Source organism: Eptatretus burgeri, chromosome 9, assembly GCF_056783735.1.
Source record: "Eptatretus burgeri isolate ZD-2024b chromosome 9, Ebu_testis_v1, whole genome shotgun sequence".
NCBI classification, from domain to species: domain Eukaryota; kingdom Metazoa; phylum Chordata; class Myxini; order Myxiniformes; family Myxinidae; genus Eptatretus; species Eptatretus burgeri.
This window is the reverse complement of record NC_140969.1, coordinates 100,600,704-100,618,357: the sequence shown is the minus strand read 5'-3', so window position 1 is coordinate 100,618,357 and position 17,654 is coordinate 100,600,704. Positions and strand designations below refer to the sequence as shown.

The 17,654-nt window shown below is 44.1% G+C and overlaps 1 protein-coding gene across 5 annotated transcripts in view; it reads right to left on the bottom strand.

Moving 5' to 3' along the window:
- Positions 1–8,927: 8,927 nt before the first annotated feature.
- Positions 8,928–17,654, bottom strand: part of LOC147020746 (insulin-like growth factor 1 receptor) — a 252,796-nt gene continuing 244,069 nt past the window's right edge. For 4 of the 5 annotated variants that reach the window (XM_085896358.1, XM_085896356.1, XM_085896359.1 and 1 more), the window contains one exon: positions 8,928–11,594. In XM_085896358.1, coding sequence (XP_085752484.1) covers positions 11,141–11,594 — 454 coding nt within the window. In that variant the 3' untranslated portion in view covers positions 8,928–11,140. The remainder of the gene's footprint in view (positions 11,595–17,654) is intronic. The other variant, XM_085896357.1, reaches the window with a different exon arrangement.

Here is a 17,654-nt window from a genome sequence, read left to right as displayed (position 1 = left end):
CCAACAGGAGGTAATAATACAAGATTTTAGAACTGTACCCAGTGGAGCACATACCTCCACCAGGCTGAACAGTTTACGTGTTGTATCCCACTGAAAGACCAGATCTGTACCCGGACCGGGACAAAAATCAAATCGACTTGTTATTGTCATCGACCCAACTCATCCACTAAATTTTGTCATAACTCGTCCACAACTTTTTGAAATATCCTGCTTACAAACAAGCAAACAGTTGTCAACACAACCTCCGTCCGTTGTTTTGATCACTAATGTTAAGTATGCGCAGCTAACTTAAATTAACTTAAAAAGAAACATAAGTAACAAATTAAAAACTGCCCAAGCTTGACAAGTAACCTTTCTCTGATGGAAGAAGTGCAACTTTTGATTTTCTCTTTTTTTTCTGACAATGTTTACTGATATCAAAAATCCCACAATGAGCAATTGAAAGGTGACAATAAGTGCAGTACTGTGCCTATGAAATGCCGAGGCTGGTCCCGTTAACACCCGGATTTCGCGTTTGGTTTTTTTTTTTTCCCCCAATAACTTTTCATTGGTTATTAATACATGGAATGCTGGATGGTTTGGGACCTTTCTGGATTGCATGGCAAAGTCACAATCCTTTCGCTTCGATGCCATTTCAGATAACACTCTCTCATCCATTCAGAGCAGCGAATACGCAGTGAGGGTACAGCTGCTATGGGTATGAGGCCATCACACGAGCAGTAACAATTACATAGGTCTGCCATGTATCCCGTGATGAAAGGACTGTGTGCACGTGTGCAGCACCGGATAAAAAGAGCCATTCCCAGCCGGTTGTAACCTCTTACTATACGGTGTGCCAAAATATAGGCCGAGCGTCTTGCCCTTGTCGCCCTCGTCAAGAGGAGAGGATATTGCATTTGGGTCCGTTGCTTTGTCTGTCTCTTTGTTACTTGCGAAAATGGAAGGTTTTTCAAGTATATTGGTTGATTTTGCGCATTGTTACTTGGCAACTTATTATTTATTTATTTTTTGACAATTATGCTGATGGCTTCCGTTTGTTTGTCTGTCCGTTCACCTATAATCACCTACAGGTCACACATTTTTAAACCGATCTTCACAAAACTTCAACAAATGGTGGAGTTGCTGGTCCGGCAGAATCCTATTTTCAGGTCAAAAAGTCGTCATAGGCTCAAGGTCAACAACGTTTTCGAATTTTAAATTCTTCAATTTACAGCCGATCGACTTCAAATTTGAAGAGGATTTGCATTTCAGGTCACCGACTTCAACCACCAACTATGCTTCACGTAAACATTGGTCAAAAGGTCAACAAAAGCCAAATTTCTAAAATTGTCAATTTTCATTCCATTGACTTGAAATTTGAACAGCATTTGAATGTAAAGTTACTGAATTCAACCACCAATTATTTTTGAGGTCAACATACACAAACAGGCCAACATAGGCCAAAGGTGAACAACCAAGGTGGAATTTCTAAAATTCTCAATTTTCATCCCATCCATCCATCCATTTGGACCATACTCTGTGCAGAGCGTTGGTGCTGCCGAAGCAGTCTCCTTGGCTATTGGGCACAATCCTGGATGGGTAACCACTCCGACACAGTGTACCAGGATGCAAGGTCAACCTGGGCCGAATTTCTAAAATTGTCAGTTTTCATCCAATTGATTTGAAATATGAAGAGGACTTATGGATTTGGTTATTGAACTCAACCAATTATTTTTGAAGTCAAAATAGGCCAAAATGTCAACATCGGCCAAAGATCAACAACTTAGGTAGAATTTCTAAAATGCTCAATTTTTATCCCACTGACTTGAAATTTGAAGAGGATTTGGACATCAGGTCACTGAATTCAATGAACATGTATTTTTGAGGTCAACATAAGTCAACAGATGGAACGCTTTGGATTTAGACCAACAAGTTCAATTATTGTCCTGTCTGATGACAAATCCTTTCCCCATATACCTGCAGTATCATTTAGATGCTTTTTAGTCAACTCCGTACTAGCTTTTAGATGTGGAATTTCAGTAATGGCTTCTTTATTGTCACCTGTCCATGGAGGCCAGCTTTGTGAAGGGAACAGGATATTGTTTATTAATGAACTCTGACCCCCATCTCTGACATTGAGCCTTGAAGATCTGTCAAAGTCATTGTTGGATTTACAGAGACATCCCAAACCAGTTCACTGCTTGCCCAGCTCCTGAGTTTAGATGGCAACCTGATCTGGGTAGAGTATGGGTGGTATGATACGTCTTTCACTTCTTAATGATGGATGTCACCACACTCAAAGGGAGAATGAGTGACTTTAAAATCCTTTTATAACCCTCTCCTGAACGGTGCTTCTCCACCACTTTATGTCTGACTTCTTTTGAAAGCTCCTTGGTTTTCATGTTTGCCTTGTTGGTTGACCAAGTGAGCTCCACCTTAAAACTCCTTAGATAAGTGGAGGAGCTTAATTTTTAAGAGAACCCACTGATTACATATGGGTGGTGGGTGGGTGGGGTGGGGGTGAATACTTTTGCAGGCCACTGTAGTTGTAAGGAAATTGAGAAATCTAAGAAATTCCAGGCTCTGTCCAATTTGGAGAACCGATTGGCACTCCAGAAAATGAAAAAAACAGCCACCAACATTTCTCGAGGCTCTGCATGGCAAAGCAGATTGTGAGTCTGAATTCCCTCAGGTGTGACAAAGGAAGTCAAAAAATCATGCCTGCAAAGAAGCTACCTCCGACAGAAGACGGCTTTTACTTGCACCTTCAATGGTGTATCGAGCAGTTAAGAATTAGCGAGAGGCTATCATTAGCAAGCAAGAGTCTTTGGACTCTACAGGGTTTGGCAATGAAAAAACAGGGATGGGACATCTGTATTGCCAAAGTTGATGAACCAGCCTGTCACTGCTCCAGAGCTGTTAAATGACCTGGTGCGCAATTGCCCGTCAGACTCCTGTGGTTCTCGATGCACGTGCCTTGAAAATGGCCAGCCTTGTACGGCAGCATGTAACTGTGAAGGCCTGTGCGCAGTTGATGCAACAGAAGAATCTTCTGCATGTGGAAATCCTCGACACCTGCTGGACGACGCGTCGGCGAGTCAGACGATGTGTAGTTTGAGAGTTATCTGGAGGAATTAGTTCTTATTGCCCCCACTTTATTGACAATGGCGTAAATATTTATCTCACAGTTTTGCATACACTGTTGTTGCATTTCCTTGGCCCAGAAAACCGTGGGTTAGAAACCAAAATCATCTAGCTACGTGTTATATTGAGTGATTAAAGTGATAAGAAGTGAAAAATGTTGGCCATCTTGGAAAATGGCGGCGTATGCAAAGTGCCCTCACTTTTTCAGCTTGTCCTCTCAATGTTTTTGATCTGAATAAATCAAAGATTAATTATAGCGATGTGAAGAATGTTATAACTCCAGCTCCAGTTGATCGAAAATGAAGGCCTATTTTCGCTCATGCTGCAGGACTATGATGCCACTTATGTTGTTTGAATGGCCCAAAAAGATGGAAATAACAAGGTGATAAGTCTGGATTGTACGTGAGATTAATTATGACTTCCTCGCCCATCGCTGCTCAGGTAGTTGCTATGCCAGGGTGAGTGTTATCATGCAGTAAAATCACATTGTAAGAGAATACCTGACTGTCGTCATGTCACTTCATTGGATCACAAGTCATTGTAGCACTGTGCGTGTATGATTCTCCCACCTTCCGGAAATTCCACACTAATTAAGCCACTGACGTCTCAAAACACAATTGCCAAAATCTTTCCATCCAGACGTCATTTCAAAAGTCCCGTACTGAGGATCATTTTCAGGATTTTTTTTCACCATTTTTAAACAACTTCGTTGAAGACGTGCATCTTCGGATTGTGCCGACCGTCTCCCGTGTATTTCGCCGATTCGATGGACTCCTCCACAATGAACGTGATGATAAACCTCTTGCCCTCTGTTCCGCAGCACAAGAGACACCGTTTGCTGGCATCTGGGTTTTATCCAGAATGCTCTGACTGGTGGTGATGTCACTTCCTGTACAACTTACTCAAGATGGCCCTTATAACTGCATAAAATGTCAGCACCAAGCGATTATTAATTTTTTTTTTATTGAAAAGTCAACGTCAGCCTTAAACAGCACTCATAGTGTGTTGGAACTGTAGGAATGTCATTACTCAAAAGGAGGAAAAGTTAGAGGATGGGGGTAGGGGAGGGAGGAAAGGGTGGAAGAGGATGTATAGGTTCACGAAAAAATATTTTCACGAAAAATATAAGTGACCACTATATTCGTTATTGTTGTGTGTCTGTCTGTCTGTCTGTCTGTCTGTCTGACCCGAGCATAGCTCCGTGGGTTTTGATGCGATCCTGATGAAATTTTGGTGGTAGGTTTATATCATGATCTAGTTGTGTTTTCCTGAAAATGGGTGTGGTGTGCCCATTATGAGCGGAGCCACGCCCCAAAAAACATGTATTTTTAGGGGGTAGCCGATTTCAATTTGCATCTTCTCCTAGGGGGTTTGTCGAATCTGACAGGGGTTTCAGTATTTGGTTAGCCAAATGGCACCTGCATAGCCCCACGGAGCTCAATTTTTCATTTTAGTCCCAAGGTCAAGGTCACAAGGTCATGAACTTAGAAAATTTCGAATTTTGACATAAAAATCAGATGACCGCCCAAACTTTGAGAGCTAGGATGACAATATTTTTTATGCATAATCCTGAGGTCATTCCCCACCTAAAGTCTTGAAACCATTTTGCTATATCTCGAACACCTTGCCCGTGGCGCCCCCTTCAAGTTTGTTTTTACGCTGATTTCATCAAAGTATGGATAATCCGAGGAGTGTGAAATGCCATATAGCCTATATGACGTTATATTATATTGTTGCTGGAATGTTCCAGAGGAAGTTTTGCACCAAAGGTCATAATACTTGACCTTTGACCTTTAAAGTTCACAAAGGTCAAATTTTCAAAGTTGTGGGAATCGAACCGGGTTTTTGACCTTCTTCGACGAACTAACTCCAATAAGCTATAGCACGTATCCTGTTTCCTTATTTTAATGTCCACAACATTGTTTTGTGAACTTTAATGGTTATGCAAAGGTCAAATTCTTAAAGTTGTTGAACGAAACCGGGTTTTCGACATTTTGCAGCGAATAACCTGTCACTCGTACCACATCATGTTGATCATTTTTATAACTTGATCAAACATTATCACATTGTCTCATCCTTGACTTCTGAAACAATCTACATCATCAAATACCGCTCGTGAACCATCGTAGTCTTCAGACTTGTAATTTTAAAATTGAAACAAAAATGAAGAAATCCACTGAAGAATTGCGGAATTCTGATTTAACGGCTTCATGACTTTCATTCACATTAAGTTAAGTCAGTCTGGTGTTGGCTTAACAGTTAAGGTGGCTGGCTTATAAGATCTTAGCATCTTGAGTTAGAGACCGTCACCCATTCAATAACACCAGGTGGGTTGACTCAGCATGCCATCCTTCCAATGCCGGTAAAATGAGTACCAGCTTGTTGGAAACTGGGCACTAGATCACAGCGGCACAGCAGGCAGCTGCACTCCCAGCGATGATGCAACCAGCAGGCACAAGCCGCATACAAAATGATAATAATAATACATCTTAAGTTACATTTGATGTACATTTACAAAAGACGTTTTCGTTCGATTTCTATTTCCTTTTTTTGTTGCATTTCAAGAATCACTCGAATCCAAAAGAATATTAAATTAGTTTATTTTACACAATTAATCTACATCCACTAACAAAAAAAAAATTCCATCGTTCTTGATATTCCAGAGAAAAGAAAATGACTCCATTGTACATATTACAGAATTCCAAAACGTGTCAAGAATATTACAATTCAAATATAATAATACCAATAATTACGACAGTATATACAAAAAAAAAAAAAACATTTTTCCCCCCCAAAAAAAATGAGGAGGAGGGGAAAGGTGGAGTAACGACGTAAGGCATAACAAATATGTACAATGTTGGCTGGAAGTTTAGTGTTTGTCGTAGCGAAACTGACGTCGTATGAGGGGGAACGATTGGCGATGCGGGAGGTATATTTTCCTATCGGTAATCAACGTTTGAGTGGCTCGTTTTGACGTCTTCCATCTATAGGTTCAATTTGGAATCGAACAAGGATATTGTGTTATTGTTGCGCCAGCACTCATATGTTTCAGCAAAACAACACAAACAGCATTTCAAAACATGGAGGGAAAGGGGAGATCAGAGGACGGCAAAGTAACAAGTGGAGCGTACCTGTCTCCAAGCGGTGCGCTCGCCCGTTCACGGGTATCCGTGCGGTGGCATCACAGCTGTCGAGATTCTTAAGGTTACTCATAGATCACTGCATGACATCTGGAAATCTACTGTGGGCAGTGCCATGTCCTCTTTGCTGTAGTTGTTCGTTCACCACCCACAACCGTACTCGCACGACGACCGACCGTTAAGACGTGAGAAGAGCTGAAACGTTGCCGTTACAGCCGTTGCAGCCATTTCCCCTCGCTGTGTTCCAAGTTCACCCGTCGTGGTACTGCTGGGCCAAGAATCCTTGTGCAACTTTCTGGGAACTCGTTAAACATCGTGTGTGCTTTATTGTTTATATGCCATTAAAAAATAAAAACAAAACAGCTCGTAGCAGAACAAGCTCTCAACGCAACTTTCTTCAATGCACAGCGAGTAAACACGGCGTCTCAAAATCCACACCAGAACACAGTGCTAAGTCACAGACTACAGTGCAAATCTTGTGTTTCTCCATCTATGTGTCATTCTCACTATCCCTCAGGTGCGTGGGCAAGCAGGAGCAAAGAAAAAAAAAAACGAAAGAACACGATTTCAATAGCCACAGTAGAAATGCAGATTACCCTGAATAAATGCTTTTGATCAACCCGCATTGGACATTGGTATGTGAAGGGAACGTACAAAAGGGAAATCCAGTTTTATACACTACCAATGTTGCTTTTTGTACAAATTCAAACAAAATTACCCTTACACACTACTCACTATGTAACAGAGCTCAGTAAAGCAGTGCACGAGCACGTAACCACCTTTTTCGACGATGGCCTCCCGACTAGAATGTGCTGCTCGGCGTGTGTTCAACAGGTAGGTTCGCAGTGCAGGTAGAAACCCCTGCCTGCGCTCTACCCTGCTTGCATGGAGCGGCACCTCGCATTGCTCCAACCCTGTATACGGCAACTCGAACGCCCACGTTTTTTGTTGCGGTGCAGCCAACATTGCAAAGGCTGCTCGATTCGCATGCAGGTGGCAGTCTCTACATGCTTATCCATTCAGGACCCACCCCCCACCCCTACCCCCAATTAAGTCCACGTACTATAAAATAAAATAAAACAAATCCAAAATGGACACTACTCAAAAAGGCCAAGCCAGTTGTGTGATCGACACATAGCTCTTTTGAGCTGTTTGGCTTTGGCCCGTGATAAAACCCTGATGCTCCCACCTTGCCGGCAGGTGCGGTTATGGAGGTCCGGATTTGGAGCAGCAGCAGTTCATGGAAACGTGGCAGTCGGCGGATAATCTGCATCACCTCTCCTCCTCTACAGAAAGAGGTGCACTTTTAATCTTCTTCTTTTTTTATTTATTTATTTTTTGTTGCATGGACGCTGTCTTTGTACGACAGCCCTGCGAAAGACGGCAGATGTGATGAGGAGTTTTTGGTTGACAACCATGGTCCATGGAAAATTGTAAAAAAAAATAAAAAACCAACAAATGAGACAATCAATCTTAAAAAAAACAGAACACGTGACTTTCAAAAAAGATGTAAATCCAGTCTCAAAGAACACCGTTCACCAATCTTCCGTTTCCCAACCCTTACTCGTTCTGTACAATGTATACAACAAACTCCATAACATAATCTAAAACCTGTCTTGCTCCGACGGACAGTTAACGCCCGAAACGTCGGTTTCTCCTTGCTTCCGACGGTGGTCAGCGTACCTCGATCAACGTCCTGATGATTTCATCCAATAATCTAAAACAAGCCTGGAGCATGCACGGCCGAGATAGCAGTTAAGAGGGAAATACCGTCATTGTGAAAGCCAGTGCCCATCCGAATACTTCCATTAACCTATCAAGAGCACCTTACACAGAGTCACTCCATAACCTTACACGTTCACGATCACCTCACCTGCTCATCCACCTTGCCCACTCGATCGCTTCTAATACAATATTTCCTTCTCTGTAATCCTTCATAATTATCCAGCCCTGTCCTTTACCTTAAAAGCTGCTACATCATCGTGAGATGAGGTAAGTTAGAGACGACAGTAGTGTTGTCTCTTTATAGGACGCGTAAATGAAAGAACCTGGCAACACCAACGACATCATATATATATATATATATATATATATATATATATATATATATATATATATATATATATATGTATATACATATATATATACATATATACATATATATATATATATATATATATATATATATATACACATATATATATATATACATATATATATATATATACACATATATATATATATATATATATATATATATATATATATATATATATATATATATATATATATATATATATATATATATATATATATATATATATATATATATATATATATATACACATATATATATATATATACACATATAGAAATATATATATATATATATATATATATATATCGAAAAAAAAAAACATAAACAATGGTAAAAACGACTTGAGGTAGATATGTCATGAGTCCAGGGAACCAGGTGTCCTTTGTAAACAACTCCTGCATGGGTCAGAATTCCATTGCCTCCTTGCTTTCCACATCTGAATGCAACTCAGTGCCTGAACAGTGATGTACAAGAACGTAAAATAAATTAACAATACATTTCATCAGCCTTCCAAATATTGCTAAGAAGGGAAGAAGGGAACTAAATTTAAAACCAATTGTTATAGATTCAAAGCATCCCGCCATTTTAATTTGTACCCAAAGTTAAAAATAAAATAAAAATTAAAAAACGAAAGAGAGAAGCAAGAATCCCAACTATATACTGTACATGCAACCGACAGCAATATAATTCAAGCACCAAGGACAAGCTATGTTACTGGAATCAGTGAGATCGAATAACTCACCACGATTGTTGCCCTATGGAAGAACAGCTCAAACAAGACAGCATTCAACAACGCGAGCCATTTGCATTTTTATGTACAGAACTAACCTGCTCAATCTCGGCTCCATAGACGACGGGCCCCTTCCAATCGTTCCCCGGGGAATGGGAAGAACATAAAGTTTAAAAACAACGAGCATCGTAACTTCAGAATGCCAGCACCCTGATACAGTAAGGACGTACCATCCGAATAGCATGCGGTGACAATTTCCACGAGTCCACCTGAACTGTCCCGTGCTACAATTTGCCACTCGCGTGCACTCTTCCGAATGCACGTGCCTCTCATTGGGTCGCACTCTCGCTCAGCATCGTGCGAGCAACAAGCGTTGGACGGAACCAGAACCACGCCGTATGAACCGTTCGGTACGAGCGCCCTTCGTCCTGTACAAGATGACGCATACAAAGAGCAAGGAGTGACATTTTCCAGTGTGTTTCAATCTGGGTGGCCTGTGTGGCCAAACTTGCTCGCACACAGGCCGCAGCGAAAGTTTCATGGTTCGGTAAGCTATATTATCCTTAGGAAGAGCGACTTCGTAACGACTGGTGTTCGAGGAAAGTGCACTCACAAAATTGACCCATCCCTGATGCTTGCCGAGCAACGGACACTGAAAGCACAGCGTCGGGTGCACTCACTCGTAGGAAGACAAAAAGGTGCGGCACAACCAATAGGGCTTCATCAATATAAATGATATGCTTGCTCTGTGTTAGGGTTTACCCGGTTACCACATATTTTACAAGTTCAGATAATCATTTGTGATCATCTTTCTCAGTGACCATTAATTGCTGACAGGCAATCAAATATCTATTTAGCTACCACCCAAATACATTGAAAAGAATGAAAGAAATGTTCATTTCTATCAAACAAATTGCTATATCTTACCTAATCTTAGGTTTCTGCTAAAACAGTGGAAACTAACAGGACCCCCCAAAAAAGAGAGAACGTGGGATAACGCTCCATTGGAAGATTGATACCTGCCCGAAACCTCATCCGACGTGAACGATAAAAGGTAACAACAGCACTGTCAAGAACGCGGATCATAAAACCTGAATGCACAAAACACAAATAACCGATGATGGGACCAAATGCCATACATTGGTCACAGATGAGATAGAACTGATAAACATAACATTGATCTGCAGGCGAATCGGAAAACCACCAGGTCCTGTCAAAACCTCTCTCTCTCTCTCTCTCTCTCTCTCTCTCTCTCTCTCTCTCTCTCTCTCTCTCTCTCTCTCTCTCTCTCTCTCTCTCTCTCTCTCTCTCTCTCTCTCTCTCTCTCTGACTGTAGCAGTGCCCCCAGAATGCACGCAACACAGCTTCCCTTTTGAGTGGCAATGTGAGACCCTCTTTCGTGCAAACATATCCTGAAAAATTACAAGACCAAAACTGGGGTAAACAAGATGTTGAAGGTAAAACCGCTTCGATAAAAAAAGTGGTGGAGAAGACAGTAGTGAAAAGGGTGGAAGAGAAAGAGGTATACACATGCAAACAAACTGAGACCGTCAAAGGCAGAGACTCGTTCAAAATCAGTTTTGGTACAAGTCCTCCAATTTCAAGCTCTGGGGATTGTTGACTTGCACGATATGTCTCCATGCCCCTCCCTTTATGCTGCGGCTTCTTGGCCAAAAAAATAGACAAGAAGAATGGACATGGATAAATTAGAGAAGACAAACTTTTCATCTGCTTTGCCACCCAGACATGTTGCAATGTACTTCCCCAGGAAGACCTTGGGCTGTAAGAAGTGGAACGGAAGCTTAAAAAAGGCAAATCTGCTGGTCTTTCCTTGAAGGTTTAGGACGACGTGGAAGATTTTCTTTTCCTGGGCTCATAAAAGCAATGGAGTGAAGATCGCCGAATGTGTTGAGCCTCTTCGAGTCCTTGTGACACATTAAAAAAAAAAAAAACGACAACATCACACAGGAAGTTGCGACAAGTCACCTGCTGAAATACAACCACTTTCCTAACAGCTTCATTCTTAACAACTCCTCACCCTGATATGCTTCAGCAAACACTCGATTCAGGAAGCTGTGCCTCTCGCTCACTGCCATTGGCTTGCAATATCGACGTCGCTGTGTTTGCTTCTGCAGAGCCAGGCATTTCGTCCAGAGACACTGTAACCGAAGGTGCAGTGGGTGGCTTTGCCGTCACTCCTGCACAGACTGGCCCATTCTCTCGCGGCCCATCTTTAGATGGTGTCTGAAGCTCCGGCGGTGAGAGTCGAGCGTAGGCAGGTTCGGGAGAGACGTGTGTTGCATTGGACTTGCATTTTTCGGTGATGTCAGCACCGAGCTCCTCATCCGTGGCAGGAGAAGCTGCACCACGGTTCTCGGAGCTACAGTAGAAGGATAGAAGTTGGAAGGCTGGGTTGACATCGTCTTTAAGAAAGGCAATTATTTCCAAGAAAGATGGCCTCATGCGTGGGTTGTATTGCCAGCACTGATGCATCAGGGTACAGCTGAGAAACAAGGGTGAAAGGGAGTGAGGAGTGAGGAGGGAGAATAGATTAGAGAGACAGGAGAAGAAATGGTTCCAAATTGTTTTGCTCAAAATGGTGTGTGTGTGTATGTGTATGTGTGTGTGTGTGTGTGTGTGTGTGTGTGTGTGTGTGTGTGTGTGTGTGTGTGTGTGTGTGTGTGTGTGTGTGTGTGTGTGTGTGTGTGTGTGTGTGTGTGTGTGTGTGTGTGTGTGTTCGCTCTCAAATTCACCTCAATTTGTTCGTATACTGTCAATGATTTGCTCAAGAAGTTACAGTTACATTACAGCAATTTACCCCCCAAAGCACCGTCGTGTTATCGGGCATGTGATGATAAAGTTGAAAGTTTGGTATCGGAACCTAGCATGCAACCCTGATATGGTTCCGATACGCTGACAGCCTGTGCAACAACAACGAGTGGCGATGTATTCGACGATGTTGCAAGATAATTCCATCACCTCACCGTCTTTCCTGCTGACTTTTTTTCATTTATTTCTACATGAATATAATGCACGTGGAGGAGCTTGTATGCATATCATGTGCAGCACTAGAACAGCAGTCGGTAGAGTTTACACCTCTACCAGGCTGATCAGTTTACGTTTTGTATCCCACTGATAGGACGGATCTGCATCCGGACCTCAATTAAAATCTAATCGGTTTGTTTTTGTCAACTCATCCACAACTTTTTGAGATATCATGCAAGGAAATGGTCCTCTAACTTAGCATTCTTCTGATGGATGGTGCACCCATTGATGAATCTCTCTGCACGTGAAACACCAGGATGCCAGTTTATGGTTTGGTCAATACAGGCAAGACAGTTCAGTTGTGAGCGTGCATATCTTTGAGGCAATCCTTCCAGCCGAATGGGGGGAAAACGCTGCGGGATCGGATGAAATTGATGCATTTCTGGATGTATTATAGTTACAATATAGTCATCCAGCAAAACCTTGCAATCAAAATCCAAATTATTACTTTGCTAATCGTACAAAATTTGACGTGTGGGAAATGCAACTTTACAAGAAAGGAAATTGTCTCCAGATATTTGATACATTATGTTGTACTCAGAGCAGATAACAAAATGTGAGAGCAGGATAATATATTTACAATATGTACTGGATTGGGGGGGGGGGCAGGTACCTGGTGCTGCCCAGCTGGGTGAGTTTTTTTTTTTTTACAGCGGGGGTTTCGGGACGTGTTGGACATTGAAAATATATGGAGTTACTGGTGGTCTCAAATGGAATTAACTTTTGCTTGCAGGCCGGTGACAGCCCTGCCTGAACCCACATACCAATATACACCTTATAAAAGCCTGCAAGGCCAATGTGTGGTAGCTTCGAACCTTGTCCAGATTCTAAAGGACCCACAACCAAAATTTGGGGCACCCAGGTGTTATTGCTTTGGCCGTGAAAGAGTAGCAAACAAATGCACTAACTTAAAATTATTTATTAGATAACATAACATCTGGTATACGGTATAAAGAAAGCATCACCAGAAGCCTGAGAATCATTTTATAAAGATTTTTTTTAAAGCAAACTAACAAACTATTTTTTTGGTAACATAGAGTTTGGTGTCCTGCATAATCTTCAGGATATTGGGGGGGGGGGCGAAGGCAGAGGGGGCGAAGACCTTTTTTTTTGTATACATTTTTGCAGTCCTCCATCAAGCTGCAGTACTCCAAGTTCAAGTGTGCCAAGGAAAGTCTTTGTACGAGGGAGGATACCCAGTCGGCGGCTGGCTTTGGAGGCCAATCTTGAAATGTGGTTTACCCAAGAAAGATCAGAGCTGATAGTGAGACTCAGGAGTTTGAATGGTTGAACCTCCTCAAGAAGATTGTGAAGAAACTAGACAGAAGGGTTTGTCAGACGGTCCTTTCACAGAAAGATCGTGAAAGTGTGATGTTTGTCAGGATTGAAAAACATATTCCAAGTGTTGGACCAGCTTGTGATTTTTTTTCAAGGACTGAAGAGAGGGAAACAGCTGCAGCCTGCCTGTCTGAAGGATGAAGAATGTCACGGCAGAAGGTGGAGTCATCAGCGAATAGATAAAGAGGATTTTTCCAGAGAGTCAGAGAGATCATTGATGAAGATCAGGAATAGGACTGGACCCAGAACACTGTCGTGAGGTACTCCAGTCTTGACAGGGAGAGGAGATGAAAGGATTCTGTTGAGAGCCGCATGTTGGCTACGAGAGTAGAGAGGTCAGGAAGTGTAGTTGGCCTGGGATGCCATATGCAGAGAGTTTGGAGAGTAAGGCAAGATACCAGACTGCATCAAAAGCACGAGAAATGTCCAGAGAGACGTCCCCCTGATCTCGTGTCTGATATTGAGGGCCTCCATCCATTGTTGGGTGAGTGGAAGCAGAATGTCCAAGGTAGAGTAACCAGGCCTGAAACCAAATTGGTGATCTGAGATGGGGATGTTGGATAAAAGGAAGGATTTCTTATCAACTGCGATGATGGATTCCATGACCTTGCTGGTGATTGGAAGGTAGCCAATTGGTCTGTAGTTGAGAGGATCAGTTTATGCACCTTTTTATGTAATGCTGTGAGGTTGGTGGATTTCCAATCAGATTGAAGATGACCTTGGGTAAATGGCAGGGTGAAAAGGGCAGAGAGAGAGGATGCGTAAGAGCAGCAGAGCAGGTTTTTAGGACACGTGAGCTGATGACGTCCAATCCAGTAGCAGAGTCAGAGTCGAGGATTCAAAGAACCTTCTCCGTCTCCTCAGGTGCATAAGACGGGGTCCAAGAGCAGTTTGGAATGACAGGGAAGGATGGGTACCGAGAGTGAGAGGTTGCGGACACAATATTTGGAAGCAAACACAGAAATGAGGCATTCAGGCTTCTCAGTTCCGGTCCAGTGGAGAGTTCGAGTGTCAGCCGCAGAGTTCAGAAGTGCTGAGAAAGGGCCAGTTCAGGGATGTTCCAGAAAAGGCATTGAGTGCCAACAGATAGTGCAGAGTGCAGTTGAAAATGGCAGCTGCAGCAGAAGTCACTGAACCATCTACCTGCAACTCCGGTCAATGTACACTCGTGCCAAAAATCCTCGTCCCTCAAGAAAAGCAGCCCCTCTTTACCTCCAAATATGTCTTCACGTTCATGGCCTTGTGTTCCCCGTATGAGTCTGGTGTGACTAAGACCTTGGATTAAGATAGCCAATCAGTCCATCTGCCTTCAGTGAAGCAAGACAGACGCATGCGCCATCTCCCTCCCCTTTTTCAACTATAGTCATAGTGATTATTGTTGCCAGGCCCCCCATCCCATTTGAATATTTATTAAACCAATTATTTAAAATCACTGTCGCTGTGGCTTGGGCCGTGCATTTGCCCTCTGGCAAAATTCAATAAAAACTGAACCCTCTCTGTGGTGTTAATGGTTAGATGGAGCAAACACCGTCTGGGTTTGAGGGAGGTTAGAGGGAGCAAATACCATCTGGGTTCGAGGGAGGTTAGAGGGAGCAAACACCGTCTGGGTTAGAGGGAGCAAACACCATCTGGGTTAGAGAGAGGTTAGAGGGAGCAAACACCGTCTGGGTTAGAGGGAGCAATCACCATCTGGGTCAGAAGGAGCAAACACCGTCTGGGTTAGAGGGAGCAAACACCGTCTGGGTTAGAGAGAGGCTAGAGGGAGCAAACACCATCTGGGTTAGAGGGAGGTTAGAGGGAGCAAACACCATCTGGGTTAGAGGGAGCAATCACCATCTGGGTTAGAGGGAGCAAACACCGTCTGGGTTCGAGAGAGCAACCACCGTTTGGGTTGGAGAGAGCAAACACCGTCTGGGTTAGAGGGAGCAAACACCGTCTGGGTTAGAGAGAGGCTAGAGGGAGCAAACACCATCTGGGTTAGAGGGAGTAAACACCGTCTGGGTTAGAGGGAGCAAACACCGTCTGGGTTAGAGGGAGCAAACACCGTCTGGGTTAGAGGGAGCAAACACCGTTTGGGTTAGAGGGAGCAAACACCGTCTGGGTTAGAGGGAGCAAACACCGTCTGGGTTAGAGGGAGCAAACACCGTCTGGGTTAGAGGGAGCAAACACCGTCTGGGTTAGAGGGAGCAATCACCGTCTGGGTTAGAGGGAGCAATCACCATCTGGGTTAGAGGGAGCAATCACCATCTGGGTTAGAGGGAGATTAGAGGGAGCAAACACCGTCTGGGTTAGAGGGAGCAATCACCGTCTGGGTTAGAGGGAGCAATCAACATCTGGGTTTGAGGGAGGTTAGAGGGAGCAAACACTATCTGGGTTAGAAAGAGCAAAGACCGTCTGGGTTAGAGGGAGCAAACACGATCTGGGTTAGAGGGAGCAAACACCGTCTGGGTTAGAGGGAGCAAACACCGTCTGGGTTAGAGGGAGCAATCACCGTCTGGGTTAGAGGGAGCAATCACCATCTGGGTTAGAGGGAGCAATCACCATCTGGGTTAGAGGGAGGTTAGAGGGAGCAAACACCGTCTGGGTTAGAAGGAGCAATCACCGTCTGGGTTAGAGGGAGCAATCAACATCTGGGTTTGAGGGAGGTTAGAGGGAGCAAACACTATCTGGGTTAGAAAGAGCAAACACTGTCTGGGTTAGAGGGAGCAAACACGATCTGGGTTAGAGGGAGCAAGCACCATCTGGGTTAGAGGGAGGTTTGAGGGAGCAAACACCATCTGGGTTAGAGGGAGGTTAGAGGGAGCAATCACCATCTGGGTTAGAGGGAGCAAACACCGTCTGGGTTAGAGGGAGCAAACATCATTTGGGTTAGAGCGAGCAAACCGTCTGGGTTCGAGGGAGGTTTGAGGGAGCAAACACCATCTGGGTTAGAGGGAGGTTAGAGGGAGCAAACACCGTCTGGGTTTGAGAGAGCAACCACCGTTTGGGTTGGAGAGAGCAAACACCGTCTGGGTTAGAGGGAGCAAACACCGTCTGGGTTAGAGAGAGGCTTGAGGGAGCAAACACCATCTGGGTTAGAGGGAGCAAACACCGTCTGGGTTAGAGGGAGCAAACACTGTCTGGGTTAGAGGGAGCAAACACCGTCTGGGTTAGAGAGAGGCTTGAGGGAGCAAACACCATCTGGGTTAGAGGGAGCAAACACTGTCTGGGTTAGAGGGAGCAAACACCGTCTGGGTTAGAGGGAGCAAACACTGTCTGGGTTAGAGGGAGCAAACACCGTTTGGGTTAGAGGGAGCAAACACCGTCTGGGTTAGAGGGAGCAAACACCGTCTGGGTTAGAGGGAGCAAACACCGTCTGGGTTAGAGGGAGCAAACACCGTCTGGGTTAGAGGGAGCAAACACCGTCTGGGTTAGAGGGAGCAATCACCGTCTGGGTTAGAGGGAGCAATCACCATCTGGGTGAGAGGGAGCAATCACCATCTGGGTTAGAGGGAGGTTAGAGGGAGCAAATACCGTCTGGATTAGAGGGAGCAAACACCGTCTGGGTTAGAGGGAGCAATCAACATCTGGGTTCGAGGGAGCAAACACCATCTGGGTTAGAGGGAGCAAACACCATCTGGGTTAGAGGGAGCAAACACCATCTGGGTTAGAGGGAGGTTAGAGGGAGCAAACACCTTCTGGGTTAGAGGGAGCAATCACCATCTGGGTTAGAGCGAGCAAACCGTCTGGGTTCAAGGGAGCAAACACCATCTGGGTTAGAGGGAGCAAACACCGTCTGGGTTCAAGAGAGCAACCACCGTTTGGGTTGGAGAGAGCAAACACCGTCTGGGTTAGAGGGAGCAAACACCGTCTGGGTTAGAGAGAGGCTTGAGGGAGCAAACACCATCTGGGTTAGAGGGAGCAAACACCGTCTGGGTTAGAGGGAGCAAACACCGTCTGGGTTAGAGGGAGCAAACACCGTTTGGGTTTGAGGGAGCAAACACCGTCTGGGTTAGAGGGAGCAAACACCGTCTGGGTTAGAGGGAGCAAACACCGTCTGGGTTAGAGGGAGCAAACACCGTCTGGGTTAAAGGGAGCAAACACCGTCTGGGTTAGAGGGAGCAAACACCGTCTGGGTTAGAGGGAGCAATCACCGTCTGGGTTAGAGGGAGCAATCACCATCTGGGTTAGAGGGAGCAAT